Genomic DNA, 24,281 nt, shown 5'->3' on the forward strand with positions numbered 1-24,281 from the left:
TTTCTCTATGGACATGTAAGCCTTTCTCAGATATTTCTTTGATATTCCTGCCCCGTCCTTTCTGCACCTGGTTCACATTTGAAAACTTGTCTGTGTATGTGTGCACACGCACGTGCACGCACGCCGTCTTCCGCCATCCCCCGGGGCCCCTGGGTCCCTGCTTCCCAGGCGTTGGGCTAGGCACTTAGATGTATGTTAAATCCTCAGAGGTCCTAGGTTGATACATGTATTCGCATGAATTATTTCCACTCCCTCCCCCTCCCGCCCCCAGGGTCAACTTATTTTTTTACCCTGTAGTCAGCGAAATGCAAAACCTGTTTTTCTTGAATTTATGCTCTAAAGAGCTGAAGGACAAGGTGACTGCTTCCCTGGCACAGACGTGCTTGCTTACCTGCACATTTTGCCGCCCCCCCCCCACCTGATTCCTCTGCTATTCAGTCGACCTCCCCTGCCTCGCCCGCCTCCCGCAATGCTAATCCCGCAGGACCTCTGTTCTCGAGTCACAGGCTGACACACGCGCTCTCCTGTGCCTCTTCTCTTTCCTTCCTTCCTCCCTCTTTCCCCCCAGTGTTCTTGTTTCTGTCCCTTCTTCCTGGGGTTGATATCCTATAAGTCAGAACTTCTCCCACTTCCGACTCCACATTTTCCCTTGGCTGGGTTACCACCACCTCTTGGTGAACTCGTTGCAGAATTAAGTTTTACTTCAAACTGGAGTCCTTTTCTTTTCCCGTTGCAGGTAGCGACTCCAGGTTTAATATTCTTGGGGGTGCATTTGGGACCTTCTTTCTGAACATTGCAGTAAAGCATAGCTACACATCCCTAGGTACGACACAGCCTGTGGTGTGTGGGGATGAGAGGAGAGGACGCACAGAACACGGGGTCTCACAGACCGATCCTGCCCGGGGGCCCCGCTTCTGCTGTGGTTCTCTAGCAGAGTTAATGGTCACAGGAAGAGAGTGTGCAAATAGTTTATTACTTTGAGCTTTGACTCCCCTGTCCTAATTCAGATTTCTGATGACCAAAGCTGGACAAAGTACAGAGCTGCTTTTGCCTGGGCTAAAATGAACCTAGGGCTGAGAGCGAGTGTGGGCAAAGCATTCTCTACCCAAATCTAAGTCATGGGTGTCTGTCCTCTCTAGTGGTGGGGGTCAGCCCAGCCTCCTCAGGGCAGGCGGACCCTGGCTCTTTTCGCTGCGGGCTCCTAGAAAGTATCATCATCGTAATAGCTAATTACTGAGCACTTACCATATGCTTGTACTTTTTGGTCATAGAAACCTTTTCTTTTATATTATATAAGTAATATGAGCTTATTGTAGAGAAGCTAGAAAACTCAAGGAAGCTAAAACAATAAAATAAAAGAACACCAATAAGCTCACCAGCCAGAAATAATCATCTATAAATTTCCGAACTGTTGGTCTTTGTCCATTTACAAAAATGAGTATTTTGTATGCTGCCCATTCACTTCATGTGTTGGGCATCTTTCTGTGCTAGTAAGTGCCAGCAAGCACACCTTTATGTTATCATTTTTTTTTTAAAGATTTATTTATTTACTTGAGAGAGAGCGAGAGCTCGGGGAGGGGGGGGTGGGGAGGGGCAGAGGGAGAGAGAGAACCTCAAGCAGACTCCCTACTGAGCGCAGAGCCTGACTGTGCTATCATTTTCTAAGACTGCGACAGTGTTCTGCTATATGGATGGGCCATCAATTTATTTTGTGCTTTAAATATATTGTCAGTTAATCCTCACACTCAATGAGGCAGGTACTGGTGGTGGTTTTCCTTTGCGGATGAGGAAGCTTGAGACACAGACCTACTAAGAGAGTTACTCCAAAACATGCAACTGATACGTGGCGGAGCTAGGACTTGAATCCGAATCTGTCTGTGGCCGTTCTTCCAACAAGGCGTGATTTTCAAGAGAGGGATGGTTCCGCCCCGCTGCCCCCAGCACTGTGCTCGGTCTACTGCCTGGCCTTTAGGAGCCATCCTCCTTCCTGTCTCTTACCCCACCTCCTGAGTAATCCCAAGTCTTAGGCCGCAACTAGCTCCTCTTTTTAGATGCCTCTGTGGCTAAACACCACTCAGAGGTCAAGGATGCATAAGGATTACAAAGCGAACGTTTAGATTTGATGACGAGAGGGTTGTGGATGGTGCTGGGCAGAAGCCGGTGTGCTGTGGGGTTTGAGTGAGCGAGCAGGAAGACGAGACATGAGTGTTGGTGGTTTGTCCGTGAAGTGAGAACAGGAACTGGAGGAAGTGTGGATTTGGGCTGGAGGGCGGACTTTTTGTTTGGTTTTAAGGATGGGCAGGACTTGTGTGAGCGCCCAGAGGCCAGCGTTGCTAGAGAAGGAGACGTTAAGGTGAGACTAGAGGAGGATGGAAGCCGCTGAGCAGGGGCGAGGGGAGTAGCCTGAGCAGAGGTGGAGGGAGCGCAAGCCTCCGATGGGGGAGGCGTACTTCTTCCATTGTTTCTAGAGGTAGAGGGGAAGTTTTTGTTTTACTTTGTTTTGTTCTTTGTGGCAGGAAGTTGAGGGTTCTGTGCTTCTAGCTGCAGTTTTCTCTAGGAATAGATGATGAGGTCTTCTGCTAAGAGCGAACAGGAGGTTTCGATGTGAGGCTGGGAGGTTTTCAGGACTTCTGCAGGCTTTGCATTAACCGATGTGGAAAATGAAGGAGAGAGTTGACGGAGGAAGTATGAGAAGATCGCTTGGCAATGTTGAGGGTCCAGTGGGAGATTTTAGTGTGTCAGTTAGTGTGTTTGCCTGTTTTGTTTTCCCTCCAGGAATGTGCTCACACACGCGTGTGGCAGAGCAGGAAGTGCACGGTTGCATTTTTGCCAGAGTCGTGTGGATGGACAGTAGGGGAAGGGACGTTTAGGATATTGGCAAATAAGAGGTAGATGTGATGGGTTATGGAATTGATGGAGAATAAGGAAGGAAATAAAGATAGGATTAGACAGAATGCCATGGAACTGTAGGTTCCAAGAGGCTGAGAAACCAGGGGTCTTGGGAAGTGGAAAAGTCTGAAATACAGGAGGTGCTGGTTGGAGAGAAGGAGGTCTGACTTTCTGCCAGATGACAGCCTGAGGGGAGGCAACGGGAATGGAAGGAGATGCTCTTGGCTCAGAGGTGGGTGTTGTGTGTGCAAACTCACAGATCTCGAGGGCACCCAGGTTATGGAGGGGCTTTGGAGAGGAAGCCCCTTTGGCACTGGAATCCTCTGGGAATCAGGAAAATGATGGGATGTCAGTAGATGACAGGTGTGAGAGGGACAGAGATGTAGATATCTTGATGGCATGAGCCTCAGAAAGGTTTTCACAGGGCCGTGGAGCAGTGGAGGTGAGGAGCAGTGCGGAATGAGGGGGATATCAACAGCAACTCTTGGTCTTGGAGAGTGGGGCGGAGTTGGTGAGATGGGAGAAAACGAGCAGCTTTCCACCTGCCAGGACAGCAGGGAGGCTGTAGTCTCCTGGGAGAGTCAGCTTTCAGAATCTGAATAGCTGGAAGAACTACAGGAATTTATTAATTACGGAATGGGTGTTCTAGAAGGCTTGGTCTAAAGCTCCGAGAAAGGAAGCTCTGAGGAGCATGGGGAGAGACTAGAAGCCTCTCTGGTCATCATTCTCAGGCGTTCTCTTAGGGTAGCAGTGTTCTGAAGCAGAATGAGATTAGCTGGCTAATATTTGACAAGGGAAGAGGAGGTCCCTTTGTGGGGAAGGGGGGTGGGTGTCACTCAGACTTCACAGGATTCAGTTGTGGCCTGGACAGATGGCACTTCTGATGAAGACCAAATCTCTCTAGAGTGGACTGGTTGTAAATTTTAGATTGAATGGAAATTCTTTGGAAGGGCTCCAGGCCACAGTAGTTAGGCAGGCACATCAGCTCCTGGGGAATAAGAGTTCTTCTGTGGTTAAGGTGAGGCCCAATGGACAGGTGCTCTGCTGGCTGATTGATTGCCCTGTGGCTCTGTGCTAGGTCTTCTAAAGTGTTGAATTTACCCAAAGAATAAAAATTAAAAAAAAATTTTTTTTTTTAATTGGCAGGGGTGCCTGGAGATATTCATATGGAGTGATGGCAAAAATGAATATTCTTCATTACAGCTCTTGTGCTCAGTTACCTATTTGTAGATCTGGCTTTAGGTGTGTCCCCATGACCTTGTGATCTTGTGGGGCATTCTGGATTATGGATCATGGTGTGGAAGGACCCAGAACAAAACAGTGTAGTGGTTGTCTCTGATTATGGAATTGTGGGTGTGCACTTTTCTCTTTTTATTGTTATTAGAAAATAGAGCTTTGCTTTATTTTCCTTACTCAGTTAGACCCTGAATTTCACAGAGGAAAAATTTACTACAGAGTCATAGTTGGAGTTTTATTGGCCTGCATATTTTATGAGTACTGTTGAATCTTATAACTGACTGGGTTTCTCTCCAGAAATTCGCAGTAATGTCTGTGGCCCAGTTTTAGCAAGTGTGCAGAATTCTATGGTGAGTGTCTTTTGCTAGCCTCGTTCCTGGCTCTACTTTCTCTCTCTGTCCTTGTTTTTTCTTGATCTTTCTCACCTACTTCTAATTTATGTCATTTAATATTATTTCATGTAGCTCTGTATCTTTTCTAGAACAAATTGTGGTGAAAGTAAGTAAAACAAATACTGGGTCAAAGAGTGTGAGCATCCTTCTGCTTCATGATGATTTTTTTTTACCTTATTGCTTTCCAAAGCATCGAACAAATTTTTATTTAATCCATTATGTCCGTAAAGGAGCTTTTAAAAAATAAACAATTTTTTGGTGTGACTATGAAAGTATCATATGAGAATTGTAGAACATTTTAAAACAAGGATGAGTATAAAGAGGACAGTTGTCATTATGAGTTCTAGATTTTTCCTAACCTTTTATATCCACATTTTTAACACTAATGAAATCATAATGTATGTGCAATTAATGTTGAATCTTTCTGTTTTCTCTTAAAAGTATATTAAAGCATATTTGTTATTAAAGATGTCTTGTGGGGTGCCTGCGTGGCTCAGTCGGTTGAGTGCTTTCAGCTCAGTTCATAATCCCAGGGTTCTGGGATTGAGCCCTTGCTCAGCGGGGAGCCTGCTTCTCCCTCTGCCTGCTGCTCCCCCTGCTTGTGCTCGTGCTCTCTCTGTCAAATAAATAAATAAATAAAAATCTTAAAAAAAAAAAAAAGATGTCTTATGACACGATTACCAATAACCATAGAATAAAAATACCATAATTTACCTGTTTTTATTGTTGAACATTTAGATTGCTTTGATTCCTTTGCTATTTTACATAGTATTGCAGTGAACATCATTATACAGATATCTTTGCCACAGTTTAAAAAGTATTTTCTAATGGCAGATCTCTAGAAGTAGAATAGCAGTAATTAAAGATGTAAATAAATAAATGATAAATAAAGGAGGGAACACAGGTGAATATTTTTAAAAGCTTGCAATGGGGACAGCCTTCTTATCCATGACACCCAAAAATATAAAGGGAAAAAAATGGCTGAATTAAAAAAATATATACCTGGGGAAACCCTTTGGAAATTATGATAGATAAATGGCTATAAAGAATTTCCACAAATGAAACAGACTTTTAAAGACAATGAAAAGACAATTTAAAAAAGAGACTTCTCACAAAAGAAAAATCTGTAGCTAACAAATATTTCAAAGGATGTTCAACCCCAGTAGTCATTAAAGAAACAAAACAAAGATGATGTATTATTTTTTAATTATAAGTCCATCAAAGATAACCACTGGTGATGAGAATATGTGATAAGAATATAAGTTGATATATTTCTAGAAGCAGGCTGTTAATTAAAAATACATGTACCCTTGAGCACCTGGGTGGCTCAGTCAGTTAAGCATCTACTCTTGATTTCAGCTCAGGTCGTGATCTCAGCGTTGTGGGATGGAGCCCGCACCTGTTTGGCTCTGTGCTGGGCATGGAGCCTGCTTGGGATTCTCTCTCTCCCTCTCCCACGTTGTTACCACCCCCCCCCCAACTCACGTGGGTCACGCTCTCTTTCTCAAAAAGAAGAAAAGAAAACCACTAATAAATTATAAAGATCGAACATTTTGTAAAAAAAAAAAAAAAATACACCACACACTTTTTTTTTTTTTTTTTTTTTTTAAGATTTTATTTATTTGACAGAGAGACACAGCGAGAGAGGGAACACAAGCAGGGGGAGTGGGAGAGGGAGAAGCAGGCTCCCCGCTCGGGGAGCCCGATGAGGGGCTCGATCCCAGGACCCTGGGATCATGACCTGAGCCGAAGGCAGACGCTTAACGACTGAGCCACCCAGGCGCCCCCCCACACACACTCTTTTATCCAGTAATTCAGTCTTTAGGAATTTGAGTTTTATCAAACAGATACCCGATGGTGTTTACTACAGCATTGTTTATTGATTGAAAGATTGGCAACAACTTAAGTGAGGATTTGGTTTTGTTGTTATATATCCATCCAGTGGAATATTATATATGTGTTAAAAATAATCATGTAGATTTGAATTACTGACAGAAAGATACTTAAGAGCTGTTAGAGATTTAGAAAATATGAGTGAATGAATGGATATGCATAGAAAAAATATGGAAAGATATAACCATAATATTCATAGTGTTTTTTCTCTATTTAGAGGGATTATGACTGATCTTTATTTTTCCTGAAGTTTAAAAAAATTTTTTTATTTATTTGAGAGAGACAGAGACAGAGTGTGCATGCATGTGCTAGTTAGGGGAGGGGCAGAGAGAAAGAGAGAGAATCCCAAGCAGACTCTGCACCAAGTGTGGAGCCCCACGCAGAGCTCGATCCCACGACCCTGAGATCATGACTGGAGTTGAAACCACGAGTCAGACTCTTAACCAACTGAGCCACCCAGGCGCCCCTTTGCTGAAGTTTTAAAGTAAGTATGTTTCACCTGAATGAGTAGAAGGGGGAAAAAAGCCAGTTCCCCCAAAGTAAAGTTGTTTACAGCAGAAACAAAACTTGTGTTTAATCATACTGCTCTTTGTAGTTACCAAATATTGATTTCAAAGTTAGAAATGTTACCTAAACTATAATTTATGAAGTGGATTTGCAAAAGCATAATAAAGAGAAGTGGTCAGTTGATACCATGTAACATTAGGAAGGCAAAAATTAGAGCCCTCCATCAGTACATTTACAATGAAAATGAATTGCGTTTGTCACACATCCAAGTTGCCCTTTTTGTGGGCACATCATCATTGGCAGGTCCTCAGAGCCTGTTGGGGGTGCTCTGTGCGGTTTTGAAGAATGTCCCTTCCAACCCTCTTCTTGCTGTTGAGAAAACCTAGGCTCCAGGAGGCTTAGTGTCTCAGGAATCTGGTAGGTGCTAGGACTGCTCATGCACAGGCTTCTCCTCACCCAGCCTCGGAAGGAGGCATCACCCTTATACATGAAAATTCATCAGCAGTGATTTGTTCTTTGAATTTAAGCATTCTCCCCCACCCCCAATTCTATAATGCTAATTCCTTTGGGGAGTCTTCTAATAAATCACAAATACTTAGGTTGCATGAATTTCCTTACCTCTTCCCACTCATACCCTCTGTCATAGGGGAAGGTTCTGCATGGGATTTTGAAAAGGAGAAGAGATGCAGGAAGAGTTAACTGAGGTCCAGTCCAAGACCGAGTCCTTTAACTTCAAAATTTTGCTCGGACTGTGTGAGCGCGGGTTTTGGGGAGGATGAAATTGTAATTTTCAATGCCAAAGACGTTCACAGCTTTTTCATTGATAGATGACTCATGTGTTTATATGTTTTTAAGATTTTCTTGGTGTCGTGGATTAAAATGGACTTTTGGCCTGAAAGAGTAATTTTATAAAATGTAGCTGGAACCATTTTTATTTTGACCTTTCATTTCCGAGAGCTATGACTGTCATATGGTCTGTACCCTTACAGGGAAGAATGGTTTAGCTGAGACACAACTTGAGTTTGGGCAAATTAATGTGTAAAAATCTTGTTTTGGCGTAAATTAATTTCATTTTATTTAACATTGGTTTTCATTATCAAAGTGCTGCAATCACATTTCAGAAAACTTAAATTCAAGAAAAGGGATGACTGATGTGTAAAACATTAAATGCTTAAAAAGGGGGAAAAAGGAAAAGGGATGATATTAATATTTTTTCTGCAGTACAATGACATTTTGGCATTATTTCCTTCTAGATTTTTTTTCTTATCACCTGAGATACAACATAGTTTCCAAGCTTATGGTTCTGGCAGCATGTGGCAGATGAGGCAAATCCTTTACTGAGTTCATCCAATCTGACTCCTAAATGAGCAGGTGCTCTCTTAGCTCTTTTTGGTCGTCTCCCTTCTGCCTTTGGTAGAATTTGTCAGCATATGTAGCAGAAGGTGGAGACTTAATTTCTTTTAAAAGAAACATGGATTGGGATTTAGTAGCAATATCCTCTGTGGAACTATTCCGCTAAAAGCAATCCTCAAAGTTAAGCCTGGAGGAAATGAATCAAATGTTTCTAAACACATCCTGAGGGTTAGTTGAATTCCATTTCCTAAGGGTAGGAAAAACCCCCCCAACATTTCCTTTCCAGATCCTTGATTTTTGAGCTGGGCCCTAGGGGCCTGGATGCATCATTTGGTGTTGGTAATTGATGCCTTTTGGCTGGTGTTTTGGTGGAAGGAAAGTGTGTTCTTGCCCCGTTTGGTTACTCAGAGCTTTTTTCCTTCTTTTCTGCCAAGATATGCTACTCTTCCCTTATGCTTATTTTGTTCCATTCTTATTTGCAGAGTACGCGGGTGGAGTTTGACCTGCCAGAATATTCTGTTCGTCGAAGGTACCAGGATTTTGACTGGCTGAGGAACAAACTGGAGGAATCCCAGCCTACTCATCTCATTCCCGTAGGTACTAAGTCATTATAGCTTGTTCCTCTCTTTTCCTGCGTCGTCTTTCCTGAGGATGTTCACTCAACTCTCACCCTTTACATTAGGGGCAGATTCTGCCTGATGTTTTATACCACGTTTTCCCATCAAACGTACATAAAACATTCTCGTGAATACTGTCTAATCTATCTCACCCTTGGGGTTTTGGTTTCTGGTTTGCTGTCATCATGCTGGTTTCTTGAGCGGCGTGGGGGTAGGTTTTCACTTGCATTATGACAATTTTTTTGAGGTATGGAGAGTCCTAATTCTTATTTGCTGCCTCTTTAAAGACTGTCTGTTTCCCCCTTCTAGACACTGTTCTTGAGGTTTGGGTGGCTGCCACCAGGTGAAGAACAATGCCTCGGATTACAGCAGGCTGGGCTTTCTTTAGACACGGGTAATTCAGGGAACAGGAATCTAGCACACAACCCACTCAACCCCAGTTTTTCACTTAAAAAACCAAAAGCCACCTACCTCCATTTATTGAAGCAGCATAATATTTATCTATTGCTCATATCTACACATTAAAAAAAAAAAAACAGAACTAGAGCAAATAAAATTTAAAAGACTACTTAAACCAACATACATATTGAATGCTTTTTTGACTTTTTTTTTCCCCAGTAGAAATAATAACCATTTAGACCCCAGATGTTTCTTTGGGCTTTGGGGGCATTGGTGCAATTTAGGCCATAAAACTCTTTAGAGGGGCTTTATCTTTCAGAAAACCTTGGTTGAATAACTTCTTAGCACTTGCCAATCTTCATGTTATGAATGCATCTTCCAGTGCTTTTCTCCCGCGGTTGGACGAGGTTGAATAAGCCGTGGTAGAAATGATGGGACTGGGACTGGAACTGCATTCTTTCTTGGGGGAAGAAACTCATCTTTAAACAGTTGGAACTGTTCCTTAAACTAGAATTGCAATTTGGCAAAATTGGCAGCTAGGGAATTTTTTTTTTTTTTTAAATAGACTTTTTATTTGAGAACAGTTTTAGATTTCCAGAATTACTGTGAAGATAGTGCAGTGAATTCTCATATGATCCCTTATTATTTGACTAAAAATCCTTTATTCAGATTTCCTCAGTTTCCTCATGTCCTTTTCCTGTTCTAGGGTCCCATCTAGGATGTCACCTTCCATGTCTCCTTACTGGTTGTGATGATTTCTCAGCCTTTCCTTGTTTTCGATGACTGACAGTTTTGAGGAGTACTCGTCAGGCATTTTGTAGACTGTCTCTCAGTTGAGATTTGTCTGATGTTTTCCTCCTGATTAAACTGGGGTCCTATGTTTTGGGAGGAAAAGTGCCATTCTCACCACATCATACGAAAGGTACATACTATCAACAATATTTATCACTGTTGATGTTAACCTAGACCACCTTATTTGATATAATGCTTGTCGGGTTTCTCCACTGCACAGTTACTCATTTTTCTCTCCTGTTCCATGCTGTACTGTTTGGAAGGAAGTTGCTCTTTATGCTTAGCCCACACGGTGCAGAAGGGGGAATTATGCTCCACCGGCTGGCAGCTAGTGTATTTGAAGTTTGGTTCGACAGCGACACCTGCTGGTTGCACTTATGCATGGACACTGAAATCAGACCTGAAAGAGGATGGAAGTCTGGAATGTCGGGGAATGATCCCTAGTATCTTTAAGTATGGTTTCCTATAGTCAGGGTAGAAGCAGTGAGTAGGAAGGTATTCTAGAAGCAAGTGGAGACATAAATGTATTCAATAAATTCTCGGTACATGTCTGGGGTGGAGAGAGATTTAATATAGGAGAGCATCTCTAACTCAAATACAAAAGTCAACCTGGAAACAAGCTCTCTTTTTTCCCCTTCAGAAGTTATTCTGCAGCAACTTGGCTAGGAAGTATCTTTCTGTTATTAAGCACTGACTTTGTGTTAGTCTTTATACTAGGCCTGGTGAGTACTGTTGGGGAGGTCAGGGGTCATAAGATGGACAAAGGACCCCTGCCTGGAAAGTTTATTTTCAGGTGGAGACCTAGTAGACATGCAACATAATTATTGTTTACATTTTCATTTCTTTATTTAAAAAAACAGCTTTATTAAGATATAATTCACTCACCGTACAGTTTGCCCCCTTAAAATATACAAGTCAAGGGCTTTTCTTATATTTAGTATCAATATTTAGTATATTAGTATATGCTATTTGAGTATATATATTTAGTATATAAGTATTTTAATATATTTAGTATACAGAGTTGTGCATCCATCAGCACAATCAATTTTAGAACCTTTCCTCACCCCCCTCACCCCCAAAAGAAACCTCCCACTCCTTGCTTGTCACTTCCAAACCTTCTATCTTTTCCAGCACCTGGCAACCGCTAATCTTTCTGTCTCTATAAATTTGCCTATTCTGAACATTTCATATAAAGTAGAGTCCTACACTATATAGTCTTTTGTGACTGTATTTTTTTTTCACTTGGCATAATGTGTTCGAGGGTAATTCATGTTGTGTCACATGTCAGTACTTTTGTTCCTTTTTCTGGTCAAATAATATTACATTTTATGGATATACCCCTTTCTGGTCTGTCTGCTCACATTTAGTGGACATTTGAATTGTTTTCACCTATTGGCTATTATGAGTAATGGGACTATGACGATCCACGTGCAAATTTTTGTGTGGTCCTATGTTCTCATTTTTTCTTGAGTGTGTATGCCTAGCAGTATCATTGACAGATCATATGTAGCTGTTTATTTAACCTTGTGAGAAACTGCGAGGCTGTTTTCCAAAGTGGCTGCATCATTTTACCATCCCACTGGCAGGGTATGAGGGTTCTAGTTTCTCCACGTCTTTACTAACACCGTGATCATCTGCCCTTTGATTATAACCATCCCAGTGGGTATCTCATTGTGGTTTTGATTTGCATTTCCCTGACAGCTAATGATGTTAAGCATTTTTTTATGTGCTTGTTGGCCATCTGTCATCTTCCTTGGAGAAGTATCTCTTCAGATCCTTTACGCTGGATTGTCTTTTTGTTATTAGTTCTTTATATAATCTAAATGCAAATCTCTTACTAGAGATACGACTTGCAAAAAATTTTCTCCCAATTAATGAGTTGTCTCATTACTTTCTTGATGGCATCTCTTGGAAGTACAAAGGTTTTTAATTTTGATGAAGTCCAATTTATCTTTTTTTTTTTTTCTTTTGCTGCTTGTGCTTAAAGGTGTCCTATTTAAGAAATCATCACCTAGTCCTAGGTCATGAAGATTTACACCTGTGTTTTCTTCTAAAAATTTTTTTTTAACATTTTGTTTTCAAGTAATCTCTACACCCAACGTGGGGCTTGAACCCATGACCCCAAGATCAAGAGTCACTCACTCCACCGACTGAACCAGCCAGGCGCTCCTCTTCTAAAATTTTGTACAGTTTTAGCCCACACATTTCAGCTTTTCATCCATTTGAGTTCATTTTTGTACAGTAAGTTTTCCTTTAACCAGTGAGGCTGAATGTCTTCCCCTGAACTTACTGGACATTGGCATTTCTTTTATGACTTACCTCTTGATTTTCTCTCTCTCTCTCTCTTTTTTTTTTTTTTTGTAAAAACTCCGTATCTGCAAAGGAAGTTGACTTTTATCTTTTGTATTTAAATCTAGCATTTGTTCTGATGTGAGATGGGAGGACCATACTTTTTTCAGGTGGTGAGTTGTTCCAGAACCACTTATGAGTAATCAATCATCTTTACCATCGTTTGTGCATCAGACTGAATCATGCCTTAGACTTGTGTATTCCTGGGCTGCTCCTGAACCCTTGGTTCATCGGTCTTTCTAATCTGGTGCCCCTCATAAACGATTTGAATGACTGTAACTTCATAGAACGTTTCAACATCCGGTTGTACAGGTCCCCATCTCCGTCTCCACCTGCCAATATACTTTGTTTCCAGAGCTTTTCTAGCTGTTGGCACATGTTTTATTTTTCAAGATGAGCTTTAAAGTCTTTTGAATTATTTGGAAAATTTGGGAGAATGAGTTCCAATTACTTTGTTTTGTTTGTTTTTTGCCAACTCAAGTCGGCTACGGTTAAAAATGTGTGAGGATTCTGAGCTTGCAGATTCTGCTGCTTGTGTTAGAAAGCGTGGAAATGAAGTGCCCCTTTTACCTGGGCTTCACTGGAACCATGTGAAGTTGTAAGTGAACAGCCAGCCAGACTGTGGTTCCGGGAAGGGACCCACATTCTTTCATTTTCCTCTCCCCGTTGGCCATCCTGAGGCCTGTTTCCAGCCCCTGTGGCTCTGAACTTGGCAGCTTCTGGGGCTGTACTGGGAAACCCAGCCCTTTACTTCCTAGGCCAGCCTTTCCTTTGCCTGAATAGAATCACAAGATGATCAGTATTGCTTGACTTTTCTCTCAGTTCAGTCTTTTCTGCTTTGTACCTTTAACAGATCCTGGCCTGTTTGATATTTTCTGTGTGCTGCGCACTGTGATATTTTCTGGTGCTGCAGCATATTTTTTATTTTTTATTTTTATATTGCTTCGTTGCTGCGCTATAATTTGAAAAGCAGAAATGCTCATATGTTCTTAAAATGCCATCTTACAACTAGAAGTGTGCTGGATGTGTATTTGTCATCTCATAATGACAGCTCACTTCATCATCGAAGAGTTGGAACCCCAAGAAAGTCTTCATTATGACATGGTTTTGGGGTTTTTCGTTTATTTTTTGGCCCACAGGTTGGTTTTAACACTACTTCTTTTGCTGGGGCACACCTCGTTACAACAATAGGTATGTTTCATGATTTGATGGGCACAGGTAGATTTGGGAGATGAAGCAAATACATTTATTAAGCTCTTTAGTGTTTAATTGCACTTGGAAGTTTACTGTTTGCTTCAGTTTTTGTGAAGGAAGCTTTGTTGGAAGGATGCATTTGTATTTACTATATACCTGGTTTGTTTTGGGTAGTGGTAAGCTCATAGGAATTAATAAGAACTTTGTAATGCAACAGCTGTTTCTCTTAATATAAAATAATCAGTAAAAACTCTGACTTCATTTTCTAGTTGGGTCCTCCTTTTTTTGTACTGTTAAAAAAAAGCATATGCACAAGGCGCGCCTGGGTGGCTCAGTCGGTTAAGCATCTGCCTTCAGCTCAGGTCATGATCCCAGGGTCCTGGGATCGAGCCCCACATCGGGCTACCTGCTCCGCAGAAGCCTGCTTCTCCCTCTCCCACTCCCCCTGCTTGTGTTCCCTCTCTCGCTCTCTCTGTCAAAAAAAAAAAAAAAAATCTTTAAAAAAAAGCATATGCATGCTTTTAGCTTACCCAGTAGGTAAGTTAATAAGTAGTTGAACATTGATTAGACTTTCAAGGACTTTGAATTAAACCAGGCTTGACGGTGGTTTTTATGGAGAGGAGGTTTTTAATCTTAATGCTCTTTTATTTGTTATTTTTTCTTAGGAGCAATATTGTCTGTTTGATAAGGATAGGAAAAATAGTTTTCTGTCATGTAGGGGGTGTGTTGCTGAATATTTGTTTAATTGCAATTTGCAGTTAATTGCAAATTAATATTTGTTGAAGAAGCAAATGCCGACAAGAGGAAGTTGGATCCTTTCAAGATTGAGCAATTGAAATCTTTGTGCAGATTTCGCACTATGAAATAGTAGCTTTCCATGACAACCTACAGGAAGTATGCTTTTGTTTTCACATATTATAAGGTACTTTCTTATAAACTATTATGAAATATAATACATGTGAAAGTGCTTGACCAAAGTATCAAGTGCTATGAAAACGTAAATATTTTATAAGGTTAAACCTTGAAATATTTAATGGGTTATTGTAATGCTTTGCAAATAGGGTTTTTTAAAATATATTTTTTAAAGATTTTATTCATTTGAAAGAGAGTGAACAAGAGAGAGAGGGGAGTGGGTAGAGGGAGAGGGAGAAGCAGACTCCTCACTGAGCAGGGAGCCCGACATGGGGCTCCATACTGGGACTCCAGGATCATGACCTGAGCCGAAGGCAGACGCTTAACTGACTGAGCCACCCATGTGCCCCACAAATAGGATTTTTTCTAAGTTCCAACATATACATGCATGTGTTGTTTTTAAAAAATGTTTTCATTATGGAAAACATCAGAAATACTAAAGTAGAGCAATTCAGTGCAATGAACCCCCTCATGTACTCACCGCCCAGTTTCAGCATTTATCCCCAGTGGCCCATCTTGTTTCATCTCTATCCTTATCCACTCCCTCACCCCAGGTAAGATTTTTACCTGGTAAGATTTTTTTTTTTTTTTTTTAGCAAGCGATTTGAACAACAGAAGTTTATCACCTTATATTCTGGAGGTCAAAAGTCCAGAATTGGTCTCAGTGGATTACTATCCAGGTGGCAGGGCTGCATTCCTCATAGAGGCTCCAGGGGGGGGGGTTGGTTCCTTGACTTTTCCAGCTTCTAGAGGCTCCCACATCCTTTGGCTCATGGCCCCTTCTGCCATCTTCAAAGCCCCTTCTGCCATCTTCAAAGCACAGTGTTTTCTCTCCTCTCTGACATTTGCTTCCATCACCACAGCTTTTTTTAAAAAAAATTGAGGTAAAATTTGAATAACATAAAATTCACCATTTTAAGAAGTGTACAACTCCATGGCTTTTGGTGCATTCATGATGTTTTACAGTCACCACCACTATGTAATTCCAGAATATTTTCATTCCCCCCCAGAAGAATCCCATACCCATGAAGCAGTCGCTTCTCATTCCCCTTTTTCCCAACCCAACTATTATAAATAATGCTACTTGCACATTGATTGTACGAGTTTTTGTTTGAACACTTGCTTTCAATTATTTGGGCTGCGTACCAAGGAATGGAATTCTGGATCCTATGCTAATCTTACACTTAATATTTTGAGGAGCCGCCAAGCTGTTTCCCACAGAGACTGTACCATTTTACATTCTCACCAACCATGTATGAGGGTTCCAATTTCTCCACGTACTTGCTTCCTTTTTTTTTAAACTCTTATAGGCATCCTAGTGGGTGTGAAATGGTATGTATCACAGAGGGTTTTTAAAAAACATTTTGGCCTCAAAGATGTATGGAAATTCCACCCTTTGGTCCACTCCCCTTCTGCCTTCTGTTCTCAGTGTTTACAAGGTCATAAAAATAGCTGGCATGTGTGTGACATCTACCGTGTGCTTGGAGCTGTGCTGAGCTCAGTTGCAGTCCAAAGAGGCACTTGATTTCATCAGCAACCCAGATTCCTATGCATAAAGGAACCAGAAGGTAATTATAAAGGTGACGCCAAGACTAGGCTTTAAGTCCCCTTTAAGTAAGCTCGAAATAGGAAGAAACAAATTTCCGAAGCCATGTACGTTTGGGAATAATAATGCTTAGAAGGAAATTTTGTTTGCAGAAGGATTCACTCTGGGGTTCCTTTAAATAGCAAGCTTCCCTGATTCATTAAACATAAAGTTCAATGTACTAAACCTGAAGAATGAATTAACTATTTCGGGAGATTATCTGTTACGTTAAATGAGGCACACCTAGCCACTTATTTTCTCATTAGGCTTTCCTCCCAAGTCCTATTCAGCATAAGCAAACCAGAGCATGCTCACCAGGACTCATGAAATAAGAGCAGGTAAATATCCACTGGATTTGGTCGTTAGAGAGCCATTGATCATCTTTAAAAGAGTGGTCTGCATTGGGTTAGGGATAAGGCGGAGAAATGCAGGATTGAAGGGAGAACCAAAGACAACTTCGTTTTGGGGTGGAGGAAGCTTGGGGCTGAGACATCGATGGAAGGAGTGGGAGTTAAGATAAATGATTCTTTCAGAAAGGTTGAGTGAGCCCCGCAGGAGGGTGGAGAAGAAGATGTAAAGTCAAGGGATAGTTGGGTTTATTATTTTGGGGTAGAAAGAGAACCAGCTATATTTTTGTAGACTCGGGAACAGAGCCAGGTGAGGAGGAAATGTTGAAGGTACAGGGAAAAGAAGGTATAATTAATTAATGACAACACATGCATGATAGTGAACTAATGGGTCAAAGACACAGAAGAGTTAGCTTTGTGGTGTGTTGGGGGTTGGGTATGTTGTCCACAGGGACCTGAGAAATGGAGGGGAGATGGGTTTCTGTGGAGGAAGCAGAATGGTTAGGGAATGTTTATGTGATGCCCTTACACCTGGTTCCTATGTCAGAGAGATGGTATTGTGCTTAGCATGAAAGGTTGGGGGTTTAGTGTAGGGTTTAAGGAGAATGGCTGCCTAAGGGAATGGGAGAAGAACTGATCAGAACAAAGAAGTTATCTTAAAGAACAACCATACCCTATTAAGACAGATTCCCTGGTGCTTTTGACTGGGCCGGAACATTGGGCTGGATGGCCCTATGCATCTCACCCAGTACCCCGTCTCCAATATTCTCCCCAGGCGTAAGCTCTACCGGCTGTCTAAGTTGGACGTGTTCTCTCCATGCGGCTCTGTAATTTTATTCCTCACTCTGCTACCCTCTCTCTCTTCATTTCCATGCCTTTCCGCCACGCCCTCTAGAACTCCCGATCTGGTAAAAAGAAACCAGTCAGCTCTTAGCCTCTTCTGCCTGCACACTGCCACCATTTCAAGATGTAACTGGACATGGCTGTCCCCGAAGATTAGTAGTTCCCGAAGCCGCTGCCCCTCCTACAGCAAAGACCCCCCCCAAACTTTTGTTGTTGCTTCCTCTGCAGTAGGAATTGTGTGGAGCACGTTCAGCCTAGCAGCAAATTTTAATCCTCGTAACAACCCTGAGAGGCTGGCATTACTGTTATCTATTTTTTTTACAAACGAAGAAGAAACTGAGGGACCAGGAGATTATCTGTTACATTAAATGAGGCACACCTAGCCACTTGACCGAAGTCAGACAGCTTGGCCGAGGGGAAAGATGAACCCTGGAGGCATGGAGCCACGGTCTCTATTCTGGAGATGGAAAACATCCTGCCTTTCCAAAGCTCTTCCAAGTGCTTCATCCCAGGGCTGTTGATGGTGCCAGACTACAAGTCTTTGAAAGGGTTCAAAGTTGGGATCACTTCTTGATTTCTCCACTCCAGATACCTTAGGATTCCACTTCTTCGGGTTGGTGAAGTCCTTGTGTCTGTTTTTGTGTGCTCGTGCGTGCACTTGAAGGTTTATAATTTAAGGAAATAAACTGGGGCGCCTGGGCGGCTCAGTCGGTTAAGCGCCTGCCTTTGGCTCAGGTCATGATCCCAGAGTCCTGGGATCGAGCCCCACGTCGGGCTCCCTGCTCAGCGGGGAGCCTGTTTCACCCTCTGCCTCTGCCCCTGCTCCTATGCTCTCTCTCTTTCAAATAAATAAATAAAAATCTTCAAAAAAAATAAAAGAAATAGACCTCTTTATTGTCAGAATATGGGGCTGAAGGAGGGTGTGGACTTAAATCTTGTTCCATCCTCACCAGTACTTGTTCTGTTCTTTGTTTTGCTTTTGTTTCTTTCTTTCTTCCCTTATTCGGACCATCCTCATGGGTGTGGAAGTCGGATCTCACCGTGGTTTGCATTTGTATGTCTTTTCACGTGCTTGTTGGCCATTTGTAGATCTTTGAAAAAATATGTACCAATCGTTTGTCCACTTTTTAATGTAAATGTTTTTTTAATATTTCATAACCCAAACGTTTTCAAATTGCACACTAGCAGATTCTCTCTCTCTCTCTCTCATGATAGTAATGGGGAGGGCCTTTTAATCAAGCACTTAATCAAAGCTACTATGGAAATAGGTCAAAGCTCAAAGATCCCTTAGTAACCAGGTAGTTGTAAATTGCCCGCAATACTGGCTCAAAGCAAATATTACAGAGACATTTGTTTGAGTAAGAGGAGCAAAGGAAATTACATTTTTAAGAACTTTTGAGTGTAAACCTACACAAAAGATTGGCTTGGAAGAGGTATTTTTTTAGATACATGGGTTTGCCCAATGGTACTTCCACATTTCCTCCTCACCTGGCTCTGTTCCCGAGTCTACAAAAATATAGCTGGTTCTCTTTCTACCCCAAAATAATAAACCCAACTATCCCTTGACTTTACATCTTCTTCTCCACCCTCCTGCGGGGCTCACTCAACCTTTCTGAAAGAATCTCCATTCACCAAGTTCTTCTACCCCTTGAACTGGGAGCAGAATGTGAATCTATTTAAATCAATTTTTGCGTGGTTGATCTTGTCTGCCTTCTTTCCTTAGACTGTCTTTCTGGCCCTGACGTTCTCATTTTACCACCGGTGCATTAAGCAATGTACAGATAGCTAGACTATTGGATTTACCGTCATCCTTGTGCCAGGGTCATGCTAATCCTTGTATTGTTCCAATTTTAGTGTATGTGCTGCCAAAGAGAGCAATATTTGATTTCCTGGATACATATTGACTGACTGTTTTCTGTATTCCAAGGACTAGTCTCTAGCATTTTACTTCTTGGGTTATAAAACTGAGAAGGGTAGCTGTGATTTACTCCATCCGTATGTTTCAGAAAGGTTTATATTGATGACTACATAAAGATCCACCCGAATAAGGAGTATGTTCTTGGACAGAATTATTTGCTAGCCTGTGGTTTTTCTTTCCGCTATCTTATCAATTACTCTGAATATTTTTCTTCCTGTCTTCATAGCCGCTTCCTGAGAAGTTTGTGGTGAAAGGTGTTGTAGATCGTTTTTCAGAAGAGTTTGTGGAGACCAGAAGAAAAGCTTTGGATAAATTCCTAAAAAGAATTACAGATCATCCTGTGCTCTCTTTCAATGAACACTTTAATGTTTTCCTTACTGCTAAGGTAAGAACAGAGTTTTTCATGTTCTTCCCCCAAATTAGTATCCTTCAGGCTCTTTCTCAGAAGCTGCTTTGATCTCTCACAAACCACCTTTGTGAATGGCCCACAATAGTGGATGTCATCAAATTGCTCTATTTTTTTTTTTTGGTGTCCAGTTACCTCAGCAGCGTTTCCATGTTAGAGTTTGGAAGAAACACCCCTTTGCAGCAGCAGAGGGAGTTAGAGTATTTTCACTCGCCGAAAGGAGGGATAAGCATTTCCTTAAACACTTCTTGGCATATTACTGGGTCAGACCGCTCTTACCAAGAGTGGGCTGAAAGAACAGAGTGTCAGAACATCTAGTGAGGGTTTGGTAAGGATGCTCTTCACAGGAACCCGTCACAGGAACCAACCTCATTTTACAGATGAGGAAACTGGAGTTCAAGGAGTCAGTACGTGTTCAAGTAGCATCACTAGGATTTGAGATTGGGTCTTTATGGCTCCGGAGGCCACACTTCCCCTCTGTATCTGACTGCCCGACCAAGACGAGTTGAGTGTTACTTGCCCACAGCCACGTTCCTATTGGGTGGGCATTTTTCCAAGCATTTGCCAGAGAAACGTTTGGGTCCCACACGGTTGCCAGGTTCTGTGTGTCCCCACCCAGGTTGGTCACGCCCTGGCTTCTGTGTGCACTTCCCTTTTGGCAGAACTGGTGGGAATTCTGAGGCACTCTGCCCTAAATGTCTGCAGAAATGGGATCTCAGGCCCAGATTCTCATGCCAGCTCCTTGTAGCCACATCTCTTTACCTCCGTGGGTCACATTCCCATCCTCGGGCCATAGGTGCTTTGTCCCATGTTGGCAAGGGTGTTGAAGCTCAGGGATTTCCCGATTTTCTTTTTCAAAATGGCAAAATTGAGAAATATTTGCAGATAACATCAGCTGACGTTAAAGATTTTAGAGAGGGTGCCGTTCTCCAGACGATGGAAACCACCTGGCCAAGTCCTTTAGTATTTTCTTTTTTTTAAAACCACCACTGGCATTTTTTTAGCCCCATTGATGACCTTCCCATTTATCTCTTTTTTTCCTAAAGGCCTATTTCCCCCACATCAAACTCGTGTTCTGTTTCAAAATAAATATTTCCTGGTAACAGATCCTCAGATACGGTTGTTACACAGAGTAAAATCCATCCGATTCTCCAACATTGCAACTCACTGCCTCACGCACGGTTCAGGTTGTTGACCTGGCAGGCCCCAGTCTTGGTCCTCCTTACTGAGCAGAGAGACACAGGGGAGAACACGTGGACCCTTGGTCATTAGGAATCTATGTGGAGATTAAAGAGGAAAGATGTGGGGTGGGGGGCATTTATCTGTGGGCCAGATGAATGATTAAACAAACAAAAAGTCCTTAGTGTCTTAACCACAATCCAACTTCCCATGAGTGAGTGCGGGGGTGTTGACTCTTAACACAGAACAAATCCTAGCCTAGTTCAGTTTTACTTGCTGAACTGAATGTACTAAATAACCCCATCTTGTTCTTTTTTTTTTTTTTTTCTTTAGATTGTGGCAAAATGCACAATTTACCATCCTAACCGTTTTAAGATGTACATTTCAGTAGCATTAAGTCCATTCACAGCTAATCCTCAGAACTTCCTCGTCTCGTGAAACTGAAACGCGGTGCTGTACTATGTGCTGTGTGACCCCACAGGAGCTCCCCATCTCCCCCTCCCCAGGTGCCCCATCTTCTGTGCTGTGTGACCCCACAGGAGCTCCCCATCTCCCCCTCCCCAGGTGCCCCATCTTCTGGCACGCCTTGAATAATTTGGTCTTGTTCTTGGGTGAGGCCTTGACGCGGTCTGCCACAGTGAAGGCAGAAGCATTCCTCTTCCTCGTGATAACCTGATCTTAACCACAAACCAGGAGTGTCTTTGAGAAGAAGCCAGTAATGCTGGGAGAGGTGGGGGGATGCTCAGTATCGCCCGTGTTCAGATCAGTGTTTTTATCTTTGGCAGAATGGGTGCAGCAGTCAGAGAGACACTACCCAATAACCTCATGCAGCATGTTGACTTGGCTAACTGGGGGTTTTCTTCTAAGCCTCTACTTGGAATAGAGCTTCTGCAGGCCAGCGAGCCCATTGGGGTCTAGCCCTGCTCCCGAGAGTACTGAATCTGCAAGCAGTGCAAAGAATGGCAAGGCTTCCGTTACTGTCTTGTGAAAGCCAGGTGTCTACGGGGACGTTTTCTTGTCTAGGGTACCTGAGGCTAGAAGAGGAGATGGAATCTTTGGAACATTCTCCCAGGTAGCCTGACTTTGGAAGGAAGAAGAGAAATGGAGGAGGGGAGCTGGAGGAAATTGCCGCTGTTTTGAAGATGGGTGAGCCCTGGGTGTCTATTACGCACCGAAGGGTGAGAAGTTGAAGGTACAGACAGGAGAGGGAATGGTTGATGGGCGGGGGCCTTGCTGGTCAGCGAGGTGTAGCTAGGAAAGAGTGGAATCAAGAGCCCAAGTGAAGGCCTTGGCTGCCTAAAGAAGAAGGAAGTGAAATCAGGAGCAGTTTCCCCTGCAGACACTTGTGGAGACAGGAGCCTGTGACTGGGGCGGTGAAATGGGAGGGGGCCGCCCTGTTCTCTGCTCCATCCCCAAACCAGACAAGGTGACCAGAAAGCAGTGGCCTTGTGCTGTGTTCCCTTGTATCTCTGTGGACATGCCCTCCTCGGACCAGGAATTCCTACTGTTTGTGTTGAGGGTGGATATAAGGAGCAGACACCCGATCTTCTGTAAAACCATTTTTGAAGGCACCATTAAAGGAGGTGACGTCGAACAACCTGAAGGTGCTGTCGGTTCCTCCTAGAGCTGGATGACAGGAGGAAGTTCATTTGACCTGGCAGACTGATACGCATTTTAAATTTAAATACAGTGGCTCATGTAGCTCAGCATAGTTCCCGTGTACGCCCGGACCAAGACGTTCAGCATCTTTCCTTGGCTTGGGTATTCTTGCGCTGCTTTTTCTATCACTGTTTCCTACTTCCTGTCCTCTTCTCCCTCCTTTCTTTATATCACTTTGCTTGGGATATAAATAAATGAATAGAATGAATTTCAGCTCTCCTAAAGATAACTTAGGATATTTTATATGAGAGAAAGGGACTTTTTTTTTTTTTTTCCCTTGGTCAGAGACTTTAAAACAATCATGTTAGAAACAGTGTTGAGTGTAAAGGAGAGCATACTCAGGTGAGTGAGCCCGATCAGAAAGGTAGGAGTCCTGCTCTGGTGGAAGAGCTCAGGTGTGTGCGTTTGGTTGTCTCTGATGGCGAGGAGAGAGGACTCTTGTGTACGTGGTCAGTCCTCTAACTCAGCTCCCTGTTTTCGGAGTCTTCCACTTCCAAGAAGAAACCACCTAAAGGGGTTGGGTTTACCGAGGCCTGGCTGTGGGAGTGATGGAGCCCCTTGAGTTTGTTTGTTTATGTGTCATCCTTAGGACCTGAATGTCTACAAGAAGCAAGGGATGGCGCTGCTGACCAGAGTGGGCGAGTCTGTCAAGCACGTCACTGGAGGCTACAAGCTGAGGAGTCGACCTCTTGAGTTTGCGGCTATCGGCGACTACTTAGATACATTTGCGCTCAAACTGGGAACCATTGACCGAATAGCCCAGAGGATCATTAAGGAAGAAATAGGTGAGCAGATATTGTGCAGATATTGATCATGCCCAGGGAGCATGTGCGCAGAAATGACATTCACGTGTGCTCAGCAGAATCAAACTGGAGAAATGAGGTCACGCTTACAAAACTAAAAAATAAATACAAGGAGAGGAGGGGGTTGTCATGAGCAGAGTATAATTTTGTGCCCCCTCCTTTGCCCTGCTTCTCAGCCTTGGGTTTGCTTTCCCCATAGCATACAGCCACTTCTCAGCCCCGAGGAGTTTCTTTCCACTTCTCTCTCTCTTAACTTTAGCTTTAAAAGTGAAGACATTGACTCAACTTCCTTTCATTCATGGGAATGATAATTTAAAAAACAAACTTTGGTACCTTTCTGGCAGAGAGATGGTTCAAAAGGACAGCATAGAGACCTGTGTTTGCCAAAGTTGTCCTAATGAGCCTTCAACTTGAAATTGACTCACCTGCCCCACCCCTGCTTCATTTCAGACCCACTCTTCCTGACCTGGGGAGTTATGAGACCTTTCTGGAACCTTCCGGGTTGTTGCCACCACTCCCTCCCCACCCCTCTTGTGGCCACCTGTTTTTCTGTATGCCAGAATATTCGGGCTTTTTGTCTTCTTACACATGTGTAGGCCAGAGAAACTGGAACGTTAATGATCATGCTGGCACAAGACATGAAACACACCAAAAAGGATTCTCCATTAGTTGCCATCCATTGGTTACTAAAAAATGGCAAAAACCTTTTTTTGTAATGGCAGGAATCCTGGTGACGGGACACCTGGGTGGCTCAGTCAGTTAAGCATCTATCTTTGGCTCAGGTCATGATCTCAGGGTCCTGGGATCGGGTCCCGCATCGGGCTCCTTGCTCCACGGGGAGCCTGCTTCTCCCTCTGCCTCTGCCTGCAGCTCCCCCTGCTTGTGCATGCGCTCTCTCTCTCTCTCTCTCTCTGTGTCAAATAAATAAATAAAATCTTTAAAAAAAAAAAAAAAGAATCCTGGTGACGAATGATGGGCTAGATTTTTTTTTTTGAGAGGAAATAAATC

General features: G+C 42.7%; 1 protein-coding gene and 1 non-coding gene across 2 annotated transcripts in view; one reads left to right on the forward strand and one right to left on the reverse strand.

Moving 5' to 3' along the window:
* The window catches only part of SNX30 (sorting nexin family member 30), a 109,023-nt gene that overhangs the window by 50,851 nt on the left and 33,891 nt on the right, over positions 1-24,281 (forward strand). Inside the window, exons 3-5 of the mRNA XM_036122001.2 lie at positions 8,753-8,863; positions 19,453-19,611; positions 23,060-23,255. Coding sequence (XP_035977894.2) covers positions 8,753-8,863; positions 19,453-19,611; positions 23,060-23,255 — 466 coding nt within the window. The remainder of the gene's footprint in view (positions 1-8,752; positions 8,864-19,452; positions 19,612-23,059; positions 23,256-24,281) is intronic.
* LOC118554515 (U6 spliceosomal RNA) lies at positions 19,084-19,186 on the reverse strand. The gene has a single exon (XR_004926508.1). It is a non-coding gene; the product is annotated as a U6 spliceosomal RNA (small nuclear RNA).

Source organism: Halichoerus grypus, chromosome 14 (assembly GCF_964656455.1).
Source record: "Halichoerus grypus chromosome 14, mHalGry1.hap1.1, whole genome shotgun sequence".
NCBI lineage: Eukaryota > Metazoa > Chordata > Mammalia > Carnivora > Phocidae > Halichoerus > Halichoerus grypus.